The sequence below is a fragment of the Colias croceus genome, chromosome 29, assembly GCF_905220415.1.
Source record: "Colias croceus chromosome 29, ilColCroc2.1".
Classification (NCBI taxonomy): Eukaryota; Metazoa; Arthropoda; class Insecta; order Lepidoptera; family Pieridae; genus Colias; species Colias croceus.
In genome coordinates, this window is record NC_059565.1 from 2274589 (window position 1) to 2295147 (window position 20559).

The 20559-nt window shown below is 33.8% G+C and overlaps 1 protein-coding gene across 1 annotated transcript; it reads right to left on the reverse strand.

Annotated features, from left to right (window-relative positions):
• Window positions 1-672: 672 nt before the first annotated feature.
• LOC123704383 (fatty acyl-CoA reductase 1-like) lies at window positions 673-20354 on the reverse strand. The gene is made up of 14 exons (XM_045652744.1): window positions 20254-20354; window positions 19409-19502; window positions 18517-18647; window positions 17129-17216; window positions 16482-16554; window positions 15264-15354; window positions 14157-14302; window positions 13665-13774; window positions 11427-11510; window positions 10808-10916; window positions 8072-8252; window positions 4514-4584; window positions 3820-4077; window positions 673-993 (listed from the first exon to the last, which is right to left on the reverse strand). The coding sequence occupies exons 2-14, from the start codon at window positions 19497-19499 to the stop codon at window positions 897-899; spliced, it is 1530 nt and encodes a 509-aa protein (XP_045508700.1). The 5' UTR covers window positions 19500-19502; window positions 20254-20354; the 3' UTR covers window positions 673-896.
• Window positions 20355-20559: the final 205 nt, after the last annotated feature.

The following is a 20559-nucleotide window of genomic DNA, read 5'->3' on the forward strand; positions in this document are numbered from 1 at the left end:
GAAAGAATGCTCTACGCCTGTTTGAAAAATGAAAATGAAAATGAAAATATATTTATTTCTCATACACACAGTTTTCATATACAGAAAATGGATGAGTCCTCCTAGTAAGTTTACAAAACCTGTGTCAGGAGGACCCGCTCTTCCTTAACTAGAGTTTACAAACATAATACGTGTGCAGATGTATGTCTGTGAGTGAGTGTGTGTGTATGTGTGTGTGTGTGTGTGTGTGTGTGTATGTGTGTGTGTGTGTGTGCGTGTGTGTGTATGTGTGTGTGTGTATGTTTACACTAAAAGAACTTGACATAGTGGAGTGAATGAGCATTCACTAGTTTGATGTAAACGCACCGTCACAATGTGAATTTGTCGAATCTGTAAAAAAGACATTCATCGCGATACTTGCATGGGATCATGGTGAGGAGAAATCATAAATAATAAACGGAATTCCATATAAAATATTTATTAATTAGAAAACTAATACCTATAATTAACTGCAAAAGCAGGAACAATATTTGAACACAGTATAACAATATAAGGTAAGTATAGTTTTTTTATACAAAAAACACACGTAAGAAGTGAAACTTCTTTATGACCTTATTTTTCAAAAAATATTTTACTATATGCAACTTTACAGAAATACGTCGAATCACGCGTGGTAGGGATAAGAAAAAGATGGCGCGTAACGGAAAAATGTCACGCGTAACGAAAAAATGTTACACAAAATTTTTTCCAACCCCGATAAAGAAGTTTCACTTCAATAATTTTCATTTTTGAACTATTCTGTTTACAATAGAGTTTACAGCTTGGTACTTACACTATATTCATACATTGTCTTGGAAACACAAATCTTGGATTAAATATATTATTTTTCATTTTTATTTATTGTTACTTACTTCCTTTCAGCTCAATAAATTTTGCACAAACTCGGTCCTCCAAAACCACCAGAACACAAAGATATAGAATAACCCATGAGTTATTTTCCGTACGATTTTCATTCTGGAAATAAAATTCGTAAATATATGAAATAAAAAAGCAATATTCGCAGAAAAACAAACTACTTATGTAGAATAATATTAAACAGGCAGAAATACATTTCGAGTATTTGCTTTTAAATGCGGAAGTCTCTAAAAGTTGCATTAATAATTTAAAAGAGTAATTTAAGAAAATTTTAGAAAAAATGTCACACAATATGTCACATAATTATTATTTTGAGACTTTTTGTGGAAACAGTGGTAATATTATGTATTATGTATGATACTTTGTCGTGCCTGATTTTACGCGAATTGTAAATATGTAGAAATAAAAGACTTTTTAGAGGATTATAAACGCGATTTCTTCAAATACAAGTAATTTATTATATTTAAAAGAGTAGGTAACTATAAAATTTCTTGCCGGCTCTTCTCTGTAGTAAATGTATTTAGAACCGGCAATTTACCTAATTTTTATAATTTTTCTGTATTTTGACGATTCATTACCGTTTAATCGAAGTCTAGTTAACATAATTGTTTACATAAATATTTGAGTTTGAGTAGGTAGGTACTTGTTTAACATTTAACCTAAAATCAGAACTATTACGTCATTTTGTACTTTGCGCCCATTTTGAAAAACAGCGTAGTCACTTACCAACGTTATCTATTTATTCAAAATAATTAATTATTTATATTGTAATTAAATACGAAAAAACTTTTTGAACATGTACGAATATAAAAATATTTACATAAATGATATTATGATATTAATATTATAAATGCGAAAGTAACTCTGTCTGTCTGTCTGTCTGTTACTCAATCACGCCTAAACTACTGAACCAATTTTCATGAAATTTGGTATGGAGATATTTTGATACTAATAATATTATAGTAGGTATACCTACGTAGGCAAATATCGACGGAAAATATATATTTTAGTTTATTAAAAGCAGCGTGTATCTAACTTGTCATTTATGTAAATACTAGGTTTCCGCCCGCGGCTTCGCCCGCGCAGTCAAAGAAAAACCCGCATAATACTCGTTCCCGTAGGATTTCCGGGATTGCGACATTTTCCCGGGATAAAAAGTAGCCTATGTCCTTTCTCGTATATCAAAATATCTCCATACCAAATTTCATGCAAATTGGTTCAGTAGTTAAGGCGTGATTACAGTAACAGACAGACAGACAGAGTTACTTTCGCATTTATAATATTAGTACGGATTATTCGGTTTTGTGAAAATTTGAACAGAAATTGTTAAGAGGGCTTATTCAATTTAACGCAAGTCAAAATCTCCGCGATCTATTACGATAAATCGCGGCTTGCGCTATCCTTTTACTATGAAAAGCATAAGTCCACAGGAGAGCGCCGAGCAACACGTCCTCTCTCTGGGCAGGCTCGCTGCCGACTGATTTTAATCGGGTCGCGCGCAGTGTTTTATAGTACTTTAAAAAAAATTGTAGAAAAATAATAGAGGTACCTTAGTTGATTTTTTAAATTTAATCTTATAAGTAAGACGTTCTTTTATTGCAATATGTATAAATTATATTCAACTAAGTCAAATATCTTGGTGAAAATAATCATTTTGTCGACTATAATTTCTAAAAAAATTCACATTGTTCGGATTTTAATTTCGTAAGTTAGGAGTCCAAAATAAAAAAATCTTTTAACTAACTATTTTAATAAGGATTTTTGCAGTTAGTTAAAAAAGAATGTGTGTTAGATCTGTCAGCAATTTCAGATATTTTTAGCTTCGAAATTGACACTAAAAGTGAAATCAAGTAATCATCGGCTCAGTTATCTTGATGGTATTCACAAATACTGTATTAATTGAAAAAAACTCTTAACTAACTATATAGACAATAAAATTTCCTAAAATTATTAGTAATTCATATGTTTGTAAGATAAGTGGTTGATAGACAATCTGGTTTGAAAAATCACATATTTGAGCCAAACAGCGCACGGACCGCGTACACGGCCTTAACATGTAAAATGCTAAGATAAGAAGACGAATATTGAATATGCTAAACATATTCGAATATGTAGAGACAATATTTATATAATTTAAATTATTTCATGTTTATTTAATTTTAAGGCTAATAAATAACAATTGACTCCGTCCTATAGGAAATTATTCCTGTATTTTATCCAAGGTTGTCTGAAATAAATCTCTCGTTCTTAGTTTGCGGTATTTAAATGTTTTCTTTTTGTTTAATTTATTAGTGCAGTAAAAAAAGAGACTTATCTATACTAATATTATAAAGCTGAAGAGTTTGTTTGTTGAACGCGCTAATCTCAGGAACCACTGGTCCGATCTGAAAAATGATTTCACTGGAAAATAGCCCATTTATCGAGGAAGGACATAGGCTATATATCATCACACTACCAACAGGAGCGGAGCCACGCGGGTGAAACATTTTTAATTTGAATAATATAATTATTTTCACAAAGCAAACAACTAATGACCTATTGAACCCCATAATTTGATGAGGCTATAAGTTTTACATACCTACTGTTTATATTAATTTGTGAGGTTCAAAAAACTAGCCAAGTCAAATTATGAGGTTCAGTAGGTCATTAGTTGTTTGCTTTGTGAAAATAATTATATAATTCAAATTAAAAAAGTCATATTTTGGAATAAACGTTGTTCTCTAAGGGAAAATAAAACAATTGAGTTTTCAGTTCACCTAAGAACTTAATACATCTTTGTAAATAAATTTCTGGACTGTCTACAGAACTTGGCACACATTCAGATCTCATTTCTTTTTGTGGCAAATTAAGTCAACGATTGAACTCGGCTCCAATTTTTACATTTATGTTTTTGGTGGGATAATATTAGTACCCAGATTTCCTTACCTCTTATAATGCGCCCTGGCCTTCGGTAGATCCTCATCTTTTTCGTTCAAAACGTATTTCCTGGCCCCATAAACTGAGACCACCATGAAATTCCAATGGTCAATATTCTCTACGTCATAATAGAACTCCTTCTTATCATCTTCCTTCAACACACTTCTCAATTTAATAAAGTTATCATTACAGAACGTCCATTGCTGCGTAGTAAAGTATTGTAATGCTATCTGCGCTACGTATATTCTTCGTTGTATTTTGACCAGTCTGAAAAATACGTCTAGGATTAAGGGGTGTTAGGCGGTCAGCGAAAATTCAGCTATTCGGGTATGGGGTGAGGGGGTCCGCGTTTAGTATGGAATCAACGTGCTCGAAACTAAGAATCGTAAGCGCCGTTCACATTTTTAACAAAAAGTAAATGAAAATATTTAGAATTAAAAAATATTTAGAATTTAAATATTTTCTAAATCTAAAACAGTCAAGAAATCGAGATGGTAAATACTAAATACCTATGTATTTGTGATTTTATACGGATTATTATCGTAAAATATGGTTGTCATGAGCATTTATATGATATTTTAGAGGTAACTTCAGGATTTTTTTTTATCGAGCAAAATGTTTCCTATCGTGCGTTTTGGAAACAGTCATCCCATCACACATATATAAGCTATAATTGAAAAAAATCATTGAAAAAAATACTTACAGTGGTTTTTTCCCCATTAAGTACAACAGTAAATCAATAAATAAAGATGGCAACAAATGTTCGAATAGAACCTGAAAAATAATTAGGTAAGTATATTAATTTTATACAAAATCTTTTTGTTTGTTTTTATACAAAAAATTATAAAAATATGTATGTTTATTTCTTACATATAAAATATCTACAAATTTAATATGAAACACGTATGCAAACAGACAGACTGACAGACAAGATTATTTCTATATATTGGAAGGATTCAACCTTAAAAAGATTCAACTAATTCTTTGCATAATAGGAGTAAATAATCCTAACGGTGCATTTACATCAAACGAACATAGGGCAAGAGTATTATTTCGTGACCTTTTCGTGTAAACGAAAACTCGTATTCAGTGTTGTTCAGTATTAGAACAATGCATAGTATCTTTAAAGCCGTGTCCGCTGCGCCAAAATTGTAACATAACTTTGTTTACAATGTTTTCTAACGTTATTCCCGTCCGTTGCGATTTTGTGCCGTGTTAATAAAACATAATCCCACCAAAAACATAAATGTAAAAATTGGAGCCGAGTTCAATCGATGACTTAATTTGCCAAAAAAAGAAATGAGATCTAAATGTGTGCCAAGTTCTGCAGACAGTCCAGAAATTTATTTACAAAGATGTATTAAGTTCTTAGGTTGACTGAAAACTCAATTGTTTTATTTTCCCTTAGAGAACAATGTTTATTCCAAAATATAACTTTTTTAATTTGAATAATATAATTATTTTCACAAAGCAAACAACTAATGACCTATTGAACCCCATAATTTGATGAGGCTAGTTTTACATACTGTTTATATTTTGTGAGGTTCTAAAAACTAGCCTCATCAAATTATGGGGTTCAATAGGTCATTAGTTGTTTGCTTTGTGAAAATAATTATATTATTCAAATTAAAAAAGTTATATTTTGGAATAAACATTGTTCTCTAAGGGAAAATAAAACAATTGAGTTTTCAGTCAACCTAAGAACTTAATACATCTTTGTAAATAAATTTCTGGACTGTCTGCAGAACTTGGCACACATTTAGATCTCATTTCTTTTTTTGGCAAATTAAGTCATCGATTGAACTCGGCTCCAATTTTTACATTTATGTTTTTGGTGGGATATCATTACTTTTTGTACAGAAAATTACTCTGCAAATTTGATTTACTTTATAAATATAATACTTTTTATATACGATTTTTTTTTCTTGCGGTTTCTCTGTATGGTTTGTTTAGTATTATTTTCTATATTTTCTTGTATGTTATGAATGTCAGCGCACATTGCCCCGTCATTATCTGCAATTTTTTAAACTCGTTTTCTGTTTAAAAGATTACATGATTTTCTAAACATCCAGCGTGAATTTGTACACACACTATTCTTCTTCTTCTTCTTTTTTTCAAATGGCAATTCCCGATCCTAGTGAGGACGGATTCTGCCAATGTCAGGTTTTGAACGGATGGTCAGTTTAAGTTAATGCTCATGTTAAGCGTGCTCTCACACACTATTACCAAGATGCAAAGATCGTTGTAGAAGAATCGTCGCCTTACTCCATGACGTTACGGTATTGCCATGACGCGATCTTGAAATTTTACTCTAAACGCGCCTAAAGATGTTTCACTCATATTAATATTACGCAAATTAAATCATTTCGACCTTCGACGAAGCCTTCTTCCATTACACCATTTATGGTAATTATTTTTGCATGCTTGTATTGGCTAAACATGTTTATGCTTTATTAATATACCTAATTGTATCACCATTGAATACCATGTTTAAAGCAAAATAAAGATTTTATTTATTTATTTACACTGAAATTAAAACTAAACTAAACACTCATAAATAAAGAATAAATAAATGTGAATATGTAAAATTATATATTATTTTTAACTGTATGAGCAATAAAGGCAATATTTTTATTGCAATTTTCTTTTATTTTACGTTTAATAACAGTTTTGAATAAAGAAATCATGCAATCGAAGTAATCCGCCCTAGCGATACTAGCACGAGTGAGTGTGATGTCAGAGGCGCTTCGAATCTACAGATGTTTCGTCCTAAAATATGTTAACTTCAATAATCTATATCTCAGTCATTTATTGATGGATTTCAAATTTTTTTTCAGCCACTGATTAGTTTTGATCTATTTTTTAAGACTAGTAAGGTGAATATACTATTTTCTTTTTTTTTAAACTTTTCCATTTTTCCGTACAAACAAAATTTTGTCATTGAAAAAAAAATTAAATACAAATAAATTCAGTATTTTCTGATTTTTTCCTTTGTACACTCACTATTACCTAGTTGATTACAAAATTTGAACTTTCTAGGTCATCTGGAAGTGGGTTAGGTTTTGTATATGTCTATAAGTCAGTCAGTCTTAAAAATTGCGATTTTTGGATATTAATATCTACGCAACTGTTTAATCTGTATTTATGAAATTTAAGGTTCTTGTTTATCTTGAGGTCCTCTTGATATGTACCAAATTTGGTTTATATAACTTAAATAGTTTTCGAGTTATAAGGGGGTGAAAAGTGGCTCGAAATGGTTCGTGTAAATATATACACGGCTGCTGCTCGCCAGTTCTCTTCGCTTGAACTCGGCTTGACACGCTGCCGCGTGTCTAGATAACAATTCGTTTTCACAATGAGCTCCGTCGTCTTCCTACAATGAGCGCTAACACAAATGCGTCATTTTCCCTCCCCGCAGGCGAATGCGGGGGGTGTTAGCCGCTTGGCGCGGCAAACATGTTTTTGTTATTTTCTTGTAGGCCATGCCCCTAATATGTTAGAAAATAATGATAAGATGTTAAAAAACACGAAAACATGGCGCAGCGGACGCGGCTTAGAACGCACTAAGAACAACGAAAGAATGCTCTATGCCTGTTTACACTAAAACAATTTGAACAGTGGGCTTAGAATGAGCATTCGCTCGTTTGATGTAAATGCACCGTTAGAATGCCTGTTGGCTGTTGTACAAATAATGCCTTTTATAATTTTATATTGTTCATTTTCTGCCTTGTCCTTTCTTTTGCACTAATCTATACTATAATATTATAAAGCTGAAGAGTTTGTTTGTTGGAACGTGCTAATCTCAGGAACTACTGGTCCAATTTGAAAAATTCTAGATAGCCCATTTATCGAGGAAGGCAAGGCTATATTATATCATCACGCTAAGACCAACAGGAGCGGAGCACTGCGGATTAAACCGCGGGACACAGCTAGTAAATAAATCTATAGATATAATAAATCTGTAGAAGGGTCAATTCTGTACATTGAAAATATTGAAAAAATAAATAGCAGGGGGTGTTACTGGATCGATACCAAACCCAAATATGTGATTAAAAAAATTTTTGTCTGTCTGTCTGTATGTGAAGGCATCACGTGAAAACTAACGGTTCGATCTTGATGAAACTTGGTATAATTATACCTTATTATCCTGGGCATAAAATAGGATAATTTTTATCCCGAAAAAATACGTATAAAAAAATAAATCTTAATTTTTCCGCGCGGACGGAGTCGCGGGCGGAAGCTAGTAAATAAATAAACTTACACTAATATTATACCGCAGTCTGGAGCTGGAAACTTTAGGGTTATTTGAGACCCAGATAACATCATCGAATGGGACGATGTCCAACATAGCATAACCAGTGTCGGCCATCTCTTGCATTGTAATTGTGTTCAGAGACCCAGCGCATACGTTGTAGATGGGGATATCGTCTGTTGGTTCTAATCTGTAAATCCATACTAATATTATAAATGCGAAAGTAACTCTGTCTGTCTGTTACTCAGTCACGCCTTAACTACTGAACCAATTTGCATGAAATTTGGTATAGAGATATTTTGATACCCGAGACAGGACATAGGCTACTTTTTACCCCGGGACATAGGATAGGTTTTATCCCGGAAATCCCACGGGAACGGGAACTATGCGGGTTTTTCTTTGACTGCGCGGGCGAAGCCACGGGTGGAAAGCTAGTATAGAATATAGACAAACATATTTTATTCACAAATAACCCATAATAACTACAAAAAACTGCTGAACTGATTTTTATGCGGATAAAACCGCGATGTACAGCTAGTAACTAATACTCATAATAATAAGTGTAAAATATCGTCAAAAACATATAAACACTTTTTAAAGGATTTTAAACGCCATTTTAATAAACCGACGCGACGTTTCGAAAATTTTACAAGCTTGGCCACGGGGAGGAGCGCATACTTTCTACTATACGTAATCATTCAGCATTCGCTTTTTCATAATTTGCCGGATTTAATAATAATGAATGAAAATGACACTAGCCCGGGATTAGATGACAGTGGGATAATTTCTTCTGGTGCAATGTAGAGCAGGAATTATAAATTAAAAACGTTAACACTGAGTGTGTAAGTCATTATTTTCTTTTGATTGATTTTAAGCGAGTATTACACATTTAGAAATTAAAATCTTAATATGACATTAGCCCGGGATTAGGTGACACTGGGATAATTTCTTCTGGTGCAATGTAGAGCAGGAATTATAAATTAAAAACGTTAACACTGAGTTTGTAAGTCATTATTTTCTTTTGTTTTAAAAATTAAAATCTTTAACTGATTTTATACGAGATTAAGTAATTAATTGTGTGATTAAAGTGCGAAACATCGGGTAAATAATAATTTCTATAGGTATTTATTGGTGTTTATGCATTGTGATGTAATCTGCAAATCAAATGAAATGAAATCAATTTATCAATGTAATGAATGTATGTAATCAGCGTAGTTATAACTATAACATCCATTTGTATAATACGCCGATGATGGGACACAGTATATAGAAAGAAAGAAAGAAAAGAAATTTATTGCCAAAAAAAGTAAACAGCCAAATACATTATAAAATTTATCTTAAAATTAGGCAAACGGATACAGCCTCAGCAAAATGCTGCACTAAAGCAGCGCTGATTTTCAGGCTGTACCGGCGATTGCGGTTCGTCTTAATATTAAAAAAGAATTAGTAGAAGTCTAGGTACTTTAAATAAATATATAGATAAGGAAGCATATAAATATTAATAATAAGTAAATAAATGCATATAATTAATATAACGGCTGAAACATAAACATAATATGTTCCCACTGCTGGGACACGGGCCTCCTATGAGGGTACAGACCATAATCCACGCTGGCCACGAGTGCGGGTTGGCAGTTTCAATACATTTATTAATTAAAACAGCACACTGGGTTAATCACGTTAAAAATTTTAAATTATTCATAATAAATTATTAATTGATTTATGGGTTAATTATTAATAATAGTTTTAATTTACATTAATTAATAATTGAATAATATTTAGGTTAAGTAATTAGGTAATCTAATATTTTAAAACGCAGTTCCATGTAAAACCATACACACATTGTATCTAAATGCTTAGACATGCTAATTTTTTATTTGTTTGTAAATAAAATAACTATAGTCGAGCCAATTTAATAGGCAACATTTGACGTCTATCAATTTTATCTTCGAAGAGAGGTAACCTGCTTAAAAACATCGATTAAAGTGTATTAATCGATACGGATTTGAAACATTTGTCAATCGAATTTATTAATTTATGATGATTTTTATTCACAAGTAATCAATGCATTCGATTCTAGATGTCTGATTTCGATTTTTAGAGTAACGTCTCTAGTATTTAAAAAGAAAAAAGGTTTATTGACACAAAATTGTAGCGACGTCAGTTCTTCAATTCAGAAATTGTTTATTATGTTTAGGATGGTTTATCAGTAAAATGAAATCTTAAAATTACTTGTATCGGTCATTATTATTAAAAATATGTAATCGTTATTGAAAAAAGTTAAGCAAATGTGCAGTTCTAACAAAACGAAATATCATGTTATTCTATGTCGTCGTTACTAGGTTACGTTGTTGAATTTTGTTAAACTGTCAAATGTTGCCTATTAAAATGGCTCTACTATAGGTGAAATAATTATAAGACTTGTGTGTAACATGCAATATATTACAAAACGCTTGCATACTTCACTCAATGGACTATGAAAAATGTCTATTTTGTCATGAAGAACTGATGAAAGCTTAAGCCGGCTACTCATGTACCTGCTGCAGGGGCAATATTGGAACAATCTCGGTTGCACGGCGGTCGGAGCAATATTTCTCTTCTCGAAGTTGCCCCTGCTTGCCTATACACATCAAAATTAAGAAACCAATTAAGGGTGCAATTCCAAAATTGCCGCTGCTGCAGGTAGGTGAGTAGCCGCTTTAGACAGACACCTTACTGAAGAAGTTTATTTAATTGATAGCTCACTTTTTAGTTCCCCGAATCCAGGCCGCGGCTATAAAGTTTTTTATAGCGACATCTACGGGAATATAATCAGCTCTCAGATCAGGGTCTGATAATACAGTACGTAGAATACCTGAAAATATATTTATTTAATGGAATCTTCATAACTTAAAACATGACTCGAACTTAAAACTTGTTAATCTAAATATATGTTTGTTATAATATGCTAATTAGTAATAACGTGTTGTTGTGAAACTCATTAAATAATTACTAGTTAAGAACGATTATTATTTGATAAAATGTGATTGTGTGCATATAAAATTTATGCTATTGTATGTTGGGCTTTATTCTTTCTATTCAAACCAGAAAGTCTAAGAGCTAGCGCGCAAAAGCAACTTTTGTCTCCGCAACTATTTTGTCTCTCCCATCAACTCTATGGGAAGTTGCGTCGCTACGTGCGCGCACTTTCTTACTAGCCCATAGCGTTGATGGGAGAAACAAAATAGGAGACAAAAGTTGCTCTTGCGCGCTACGTCTAAGAATGTATAGATGTGCGTTTTTTTTTAGAACCACGGGAACGGGAGCTATGCGGGTTTTTCTTTGATTACGCAAGCGAATCCGCTGGTGTAAATAAATAATTTACCTTTAGCATTCGCTATCATGATGCCAAGAGGACCGTTTAGGGACGCATTCCAGCCTGGTATGGGCTCCATATTTGCGGATACAACTGAAAAGTATACCGAATAAGTAAGTATAACAAATAAAATCTTTAAATAATCAAAGTCAATTTAAGACACCTGTATCTATACTAATATTATAAAACTGCAGAGTTTGTTTGTTTGTATGTATGAACGCGCTAATCTCAGGAACTACTGCAACTGGTCCAATTACATATTTGAAAAATTCTTTCGGTGTTAGATAGCCCATTTATCGAGGAAGTCTTATTATATATCATTACGCTAAGTTACTTAACTAGTTGTAAATATAGGTTATAAGAAAGATAAGGTGTTATTGGGTAAAGGACGAAGATATGCAGGGACTAAAGATTTCAAGTTATTTTTGTAACAAGCATCAGTAATCTATTATTAGCATTCAGGGATCACGTACATATCCAACGATGACAGAATTTTTTGAAATCGGTCAAGTAGTTTCTGAGATTAGCACGGTTATACATGAAATCTACTTCATCAATAACACTAATTCAGCTTTATATTATAAGTATTCTAAATATTAGTTAACTAAAGCTCTCATCAGTAAAATATAATATGACTAGTTGTGCCCCGCGGATTTTCCACTCCTGGAAAATCCGCGGGGCTTATTATCAGTGGTGCGCTAGACGCGTTCGGAATCGGACGTGATTAGTGCTAGCACAGTAAGGAATAACAATTCGCGTCACGCGCGGCTTTGCCGCTGCATGAACTTTTTATAATGAGTTGTAAAACACTCATTGTAAATGAGCTGTTGGCGTTCATTCAAAATGCCATCGATACAATGGACGAGGTTAGCATCATGCAAATCTGCAAAACTAACTTTAAGGAGGAGGAAATTAGCAGTGGCAAGGTGCTACTCTACCAAACGCTGGACAAGATTGCCACGTTGCCGTCCCGCCGCAGGAACGGGGGTGAAAAATGCATACAGGATATCATCAGCCTATTGAAGGTGACTGATCCCGATGACGTGCCCGATTTCGTCGCAAAGGAGTTGCATAAACTTCCTCCGGTGGGATTTGACCACGTCGATGTTACGAGGCTCCTTAAGGACATCACATTCCTTAAGGCGAGTCTGGCCGAGGTACACACCAAGTTGGAGGCTTCAGAGAAGACCATCTCCGATTTACGAGTCGAGTTAGCGTCATATCGCGATGCGCATGCAATATGTAGGTCACCCGTGCCGTCATATGTGAATGCACGTCGCGGAGCTCAAAATGCATGCGTCGGCATTTTAACTGCCGATGTTGATGTGTCGCCGACCGCCGATGACCCGAGTGATGCCCCGCGCCCCGCTCCCGTTACCTCTCCCCCGGAGAAGACATCGCATGTCACGTTGCCAGCTGCTCCTCAATGTGACTACGCCGCCGCAGCCTCAAAAATGACTGCGACCCCAAAATCATCAAAAGGAGTAAACGCACCCGTGCGGAAAAGTTTACCTTCAAAAACGAAGGACGTTGACGAGGATGGCTTCACAAAAGTCCAGAAGAAGAAGAAGTTGAATCGTCAGAACAAGTGCGGCACCGCAACGAAAGATCCAAACTTGCGGATGCGCGCAGAGGTGCCGACGACGCCGCTCTATGTGTCTCGTGTGCACTACTGTACCAAGACTGAAGATGTTGTCGAGTACTTGCATGCGAAGACAGGTTTGAGTCTGCGAGTAGAACGTCTGGAGTCTCGCCATAAAGTGAGCTTCAACTCCTTCGTGGTGAGAGTACCGACCGCCAAGCTGAGCGTCTACATGGACGAAGGGTTTTGGCCGCAGGGAGTTGTGTTTCGCCGCTTCCGCGGACGGATACCCGGCCCCCCGGAATCGCGTCACACGCCGAAGGCATAGCGTGTATTAATTTAGTATTTAAGTAGTTTTAAGTTCATATGGGCCGTAGTTTTTAAGTTATATTAAGACCTTTAACTGTAACTACATTTGTTGCCTGAAATAAAGAAAAAAATAAAAAATAAAAATTATGTTAAGTTATATGTTGGTCTTAGCGTTATGATATTATAGTCTATAGCCTTCCTCAATAAATGGGCTATCTAACACCGAAATAATTTTTCAAATCGGACCAGTAGTTCCTTAGATAAGCACGTTCAAACAAACAAACTCGACTTCAGCTTTATAATATTAGTGAAATGGCGGGGCGTGGCTAGTAATAAGTAAAGATTGCATAAATTACCTATGGATGGTCGAAGAATTACGGCTGGTAGTTTTCCACGATTCTCATAAACTACGTGCTCTGCTAGTTGCTTCATAAACACGTAAGTATTGGGTAGAACTCCTAAATACCTATAAATAATAAAAGTTTGTGTGGATATATGTATATTTGTCATGAAAGAACTACTGGACAGATTTGGATGAATATTAACAATACTCTAGGTTATCAGAATAACACATGAGCTATATTGAAATAATTTATAAGTTTTAATTTCGCGAATATGTACAAAAGGAAATTATTATTATTATTACCAAAGAAAAAATTAAAAAACACATCCAAAATTCAGTTTAAAAAATAATACAGTGAAATAGCAATACTATTATTAAAGGTAAAAAAAACTATGTCATTAATATAAATTAGAAATAACATTGGACCCAGAAAACTGCCTTGAGGTACACCAAATTTTATAACAATAAATTCAAATCAATATCCTTTAAAATCATAACTACTTACTTAGGTGTAAGAACCTTCAACTCCTGAGGGTCTACGGACTCGCATATAGCTAGCGTGTCCCTCCAGTCAGCGTGGGGGGGATACATGACTTCCTCTATCGTCTCCCGATTGGTGTTCGAGTAGCCTGTGGACACGTGAACGAAGCTCTGGAAATTTCCATATGTTTCTTTAATTATTGAATGTTTTTGAAGTGAAACTTCTTTATCGGGGCTGGAAAAAAATTTAGTGTAACATTTTTTCGTTACGCGTGACATTTTTCCGTTACGCGCCATCATTTTCTTATCCCTACCACGCGTGATTCGACGTTTTTCTGTAAAGTTGCATATAGTAAATTATTTTTTGAAAAATAAGGTCATAAAGAAGTTTAACTCCACGTGTGTACACTAGTACACGCACACATTTTTAAAAATATAATATTCTTTCTTATTATTTGCGAAAGCGTGTTTGTTTTTCTGTTATTTGTTCTTATCGCAACGGATCAATTTAATATGATATACTAGATTTCCGCTCGCGGCTTCGTCCGCGTTTTCAAAGGAAAACCCGCTTTGTTCCCATTCCCGTGGGATTTCCGGGATAAAAATTATCCTACGTGTTACCCTCTATATGTGTGCTAAATGTCATTGTAATCGGTTCAGTAGTTTATGCATGAAAACCATACATACATAGTACATACAAACCTTTCCTCTTTATAATATTATAGTATAGATTCTTTGTTAGGCATATTGTGGTAGATGTCCTTCATATTTAAGGTTTATGGCATTAAATTCAATTTAGGGCTGATTTTTCAATCCTTGGTTAAAACTTATTCGTCGAATAATGTATAAAACTACCATTTTAAAAACGTATTCTAATTGCCCGTATTTGACAGTTTACGTGACATTTTAATATTATCGTGTAATACTTTATTGGACGGATAAGTTTTATCCAAGCATTGAAAAATCGCCCCTTGAATGAATAATAAAAAAAAATTAAGCACTATTAAAGAAGTATGGAATACACTCTTATCGACTCTACTAATTAATATTAATTTCAATTTGTTGATCCTTGAATAAAGAATGATTATGTGAGAATTAAAAAAAAATAATGAATGAATAATGAATAACTCACTTCAAGATTATGCATTTCTTTCACCAAATCAACAATCTCTTTCGTCGCTCGTAAGTTTAATTTTGCTGCAACTTGCAACTCATCATTGAATCTGGAAATTATATTGATAACTGCGTTAAAAACAACCGACTTCAAACTTGCACTTGCAACATTTACAAATACAGACAAAAATGCTCATAAAATAAAAACTACTGGGCCTATCCGAATAAAATTTTTATGGGACCAATTCGACACCATCCCGCATCGAACAAAAAAAGAATCACGTAAATCGGTTCAGAAACCTCGGAGTAATCGGTGTACATACATAAAAAAAAACATACCGGCCGAATTGATAACCTCCTCCTTTTTTTTGAAGTCGGTTAAAAATTATGAAAATTTCATGCAACGAAAACAAATTACATATTATGTATAAGGTATCTATACTATGAGTGCTCCGGCATTGTTCGGATCAACTTGAAATAAAAAATAACCCATGTTAAGGCCTATTCAAACTACACCGGTATCTGATATACTCTTATCCCGATGGCACGAGATTAAATCTCTTACGTAGGTACGTTACCGATATCGAACCTGTTCGCTACCGTACTCGGATTGGTACGCGATTAGAGTCTCTATATTATACTATGTAAGAGATTAAATCGCGTGCCCAATGCCCATCGGGATACTATCGTAGCGGATACCGCTGCAGTTTGAATAGGCCTTTACTTGCTAATGATGTAACTAGCTTTCGTGTAGTGAAAGAATTTTATAAATATAGATATAGTTTTATATGTTAGTTTTTGTATGATAACATAACATACAGATACCTATATCTATATACAAAAACAAAAATTAAGGAAAATTTTGTGTCTTTGGATTTTGAAATATTGAAATTGTATAAAAGATCATCTCTATCAATTACAATACACGGCATCAGATTTTAACCATTGTTTACTTACTGACTTACATTTACTTCAACTTAAACCGGCTACTCACCTGCAGCAGGGGCAATATTGGGATTGCACCCTAAATTGGCTCTTAATTGTGATGTAGGTATATAGGCAAGCAGGGGCAATTTAGAGAACAGTTGAAATTGCTTCGACCGCCGAGCAACCGAGATTGTTCCAATATTGCCTCTGCGGCAGGTATGTGAGTGAGCTGTAGGGAGCAATGCAATTTAAGTCAGTCATTCAGTCAGTCAGTCAATCAGAAAGAGACATAATTTTAGTGTTGACTTACCTAACACTCGCAGCCACGTGAAAAACTATGTTAACTCGGTTAATCAGCAACATCCTATCTTCATCAGAGAGACCTGAAAGGAAAATAATATTAATTATACATCTAACAAAAAGAATAGAACTAGCTTACCGCCCGCGGCTTCGCCCGCTTTCTCTAAAACGATTTGAGATTTATCTCTATCTCTATCTCTCAAGTTGGATCGAACTGCACATGGTGTGCGAATTTTATTATAATCGGTTAAGTGGTTTAGGAGTCCATTGAAGACAAACATTGTAACACGAGATTTATATATTATATACTAGCAGTCCGCCCCGGCTTCGCCCGTGGTACATATTTACGTTTTCTCTACATAAAAACCATCCTCGTACTTCAAGGAATATAATAAAAAAAGAATTAACGAAATCGGTTCAGCCGTTCTCAAGTTATGCGCTTACCAACACATTTTGGGATTCATTTTTATATTATAGAAGATTAAGATAGGATAGGATAAAATGTAAATAAATTTAAAAACCGCTCTATGTGCGATTATGCGAATCTCTAGGAGGATATGTGCACTGTACTTATCAAAGTACTCAAGATAATTATTATATTAAAAAAAATTTCAATATATTGTATGGTTGTTTTATAAGGTTAAATGCATGAAATACCTAATCCAAGTTCAGCAATATCACCAGCTACGAAAAATACTTTTTCCTTGAAAACGTTAGGCATTTCCTTGCGAAGACGCTCGAAGCACTGTAAGAAGAATTATTACAAATTAGGGCTGATTTTTCAATTGTTGGTTAAAATTTATTCGTCGAATAACGTATTAAACTACCATTTCAAAAATGTATTCTAATTGTTCGTATTTGACAGTTTACAGGTGACATTTTAAAATGTTCGTGTAATACTTTATTGGGCGGATAAATTTTAACCAAGGATTGAAAAATCGGCCCTTAGTTAAATATTTGGTTGAATTGTATAGTCTACTTATGTAACTTGTGGTTTTTATGTTTTATATTTTGATTTAGCGAACTCGTAGTCTTAAAAAAATCTTACAACATAGTTACAGCTCCCGACTTTGTTCATGAAATTAAGTTAATAATCACGGCCTCTACATTGTAGAGATATTTGATATTTGCAAAAGTAATAATTAAAAATAATGTATTTTGTTCTAGCAGTAAAGAGATTCAATACTAGGTGGAAATTAGAATGTTTCTATGTTTTATAATAGCGCAATCATCAACATCATCAATCAACAACTGCCTCCTTGGTACAGTGGTTGACGCGTGAGCGTAGAACCGAGGGGTCCTGGGTTCGATTCCCGATGGAGACGAAGAAAAAAAAAGTCTCGGTCTGGTAGGACACAGAAGGCTGATCACCTACATGTCCCTAAAGAAAAATCGATCTGTGAAACAGATGTATGCATAATGCATCTGCCCCTTACCCCACTACGGGGACATGGGACTTCACACACACACAATCATCAACTTATTCGTAAAGACAATCGATCAGTGAAACAGATTTGGTTATACATGTTTGTTTATGGCATATACCATGATTATTTTTTGCTTTTTTCTTCTAGCAATATGGATATCAAATGAAAATTTCTAAAAAGATCAATATAATTAAACTAAAACTTAACATTCTTTGTTTTCGTAACGATGCATTTACATTAAACGAACTTTTATGTGACTTAGCGTTATTTGATTTTTATATAATGTGCTTATTACTTTTAAGTTACATTGTAATGAATGATCGTTGATTTTATGACGTAGATATTTGAAAATCTGAAAATAATGTTCTAATTAAAAAAGAAAACATAGAGCCTAGAGCTAGAGCAAGAACATTCTTTCGTAATCTTTTAGTGTTAATAAAAAGTATTCAGTGTTGTTCAGTATTAGAACATTGCATAGAATCTCTATCTCTCATAATCAAACGCACTTAGAAACGAAAAAATGCTCTACGCCTGTTTACACTAAAATAATTTGACATAGTGGGGTTAGAATGAGCAACACCGTAAAAATAATTCTTATTATGATTATTGATTACTTACCGAGCTTTTATACAAATCTGCTAGTCTATCTTCTGATTTGACTCCCTTCTTGCTCCTGAGGAGCAAGTATATCCTCTCCAAATCCGAACATGAGTAGAGGAGTTTCTCTATCAATACTTTTCCCATGAAACCTAAAATTTAAAGATAAAACTGTATGAATTATGGTATTAAATAACAGATTATAGTTAAGTCAAAGTTGTATTGATTGAAGTCAGAGCCATTGATTTTAATCAAGAAGCTTTATATATCTTATACACTGGAGATTGCACTATGAACGTTGACTTGTCACGGGAAGGTATGACCTTGAATGACGCCTGGTTGTTTTTTTGTCCCTTTCACACCTAACTTGGCAAGTTGGTGTGAAAAAGTAAAACTGACGTGCAAAATGTAGATTAAATTTTGTATTTAGATGCCTAACAGCTTTCCGTCCACGACTTAGACCACGTTGATTAATACTTATGAAATTAAATAGGTACTTGAATCTTCTCTTTGAATCACTCTATCATATTAACCCATTGAACCCCGAGCGGCCTGATCGGGCGATCGGGCAATAGATTTTCTATTGTGTCTGTGATTCCGGGGGGCTGAGTTATTAAACCGGCTACTCGCACGTACCTACCGCAGGGGCAATCTCGGTTGCACGGCGGTTGGAGCAATTTCAGCTGTTCTCTAAATTTCCCCTGCTTGACTATACACATCACAATTAAGGAGCCAATTTAGGGTACAATTCAAATATTGCCCCTGCTGCAGGTAGGTGAGTAGCCGGCTGTACATAGCAATAAGGAGTCCACTTAGATAATGTTTATAAAGAAGGCCTGTTACTTATTTATTCTATTTTAATTGTATTGTTCACTACAAACTATTTTATAAAAAATAGAAAAACTTGACTTACCAGAACCTCCAGTTATAAAAATCGTCTTCCCTTTGTAATATTCCTTGATACTGGGCACATCTTGCAAGTCACGGTCCTCCAGGAACGTCATTTTCTAATAATAAATATAGTTAAAAAAACACGCTTTATTAAGATAAACTCCTGTTATTGTACTGTCACTGATCCTTGATAAGTTTACAAAGTTTGAATTAAATCTGTTCGTTTAGTGGGTCAAAATCGAGTCTAAAGGAATCGGTTACATCCATACTAATATTATAAATTCGAAAGTAACTCTGTCTGTCTGTCTGTTACTCAATCACGCATAAACTACTGAACCAATTTGCATGAAATTTGGTATGGAGATATTTCGATACCCGAGAAAGGACATAGGCTACCTTTTATTGCGAAATATGTACCACGGGCGAAGCCGGGGCGGACCACTAGTACAAACATACAGGTGAAGACAATAAGTGTGTTATTAGAAGATTTTTTTCGATATAAGTAATATGTATTAGAAATATTGTAGGGCTACGATTTCTTTAGTTAAAGTTAAAGATAAAGAAATATTATCTAAAATTCATTGTGAATTATTAAGTAATTAATCTCATATTATAAAGCCGAATTATTGTTTTGTTTTAGCACAAAGAATTGTCAAAACTCAATATATTTTTTATTACTGTTCAATAAAAAATAAATGAAATCCAAACACGACACTTGAATTTAACTCAGGCAATTTTACTTTATAATATTAAATTATTATTACATCCAACAAAACCAATAAAACTATAAAATATACAATACAGCAGGTACTTATGTACTTACAAAAAAAATTTAAATAAATCATTTTTTAAACCACAAAAACCTACCTTAACGAAAACTCCTAGTGTACCAGTACTAATGTGACAATCAAATAAATATAATAAAATAAAAATAGAGGTTTTTTTTTAAATGTACAATTGAGTGTAGACTAAATGATAAACTAATAATGACTTTAGTATGACAAATCAATTTTTTTTGTATATTGACAGACTTATACAGGGTGCGACTAACCAACAGGACTATTATTATTTATTTATGCTTTACTGTACACTAGCATACCGCCCGCAGCTTCGCCCGCTTTATCTAAAACCTAATCAGTCTATCTTTAAAAATAAAGCGCATCAAAATCCGTC

Bases quoted from the DNA above. Each gene is read 5' to 3' on its own strand.
- LOC123704383 (XM_045652744.1), bottom strand. From the start codon at position 19,499: ATGACGTTCCTGGAGGACCGTGACTTGCAAGATGTGCCCAGTATCAAG. The intron at 10,917-11,426 runs GTAAATTATTTA...ATATATTTTCAG, and splicing joins CATGATAGCGAATGCTAAAG to GTATTCTACGTACTGTATTA. The intron at 8,253-10,807 runs GTGAGCTATCAA...ATGGATTTACAG, and splicing joins TGGATTCGGGGAACTAAAAA to ATTAGAACCAACAGACGATA.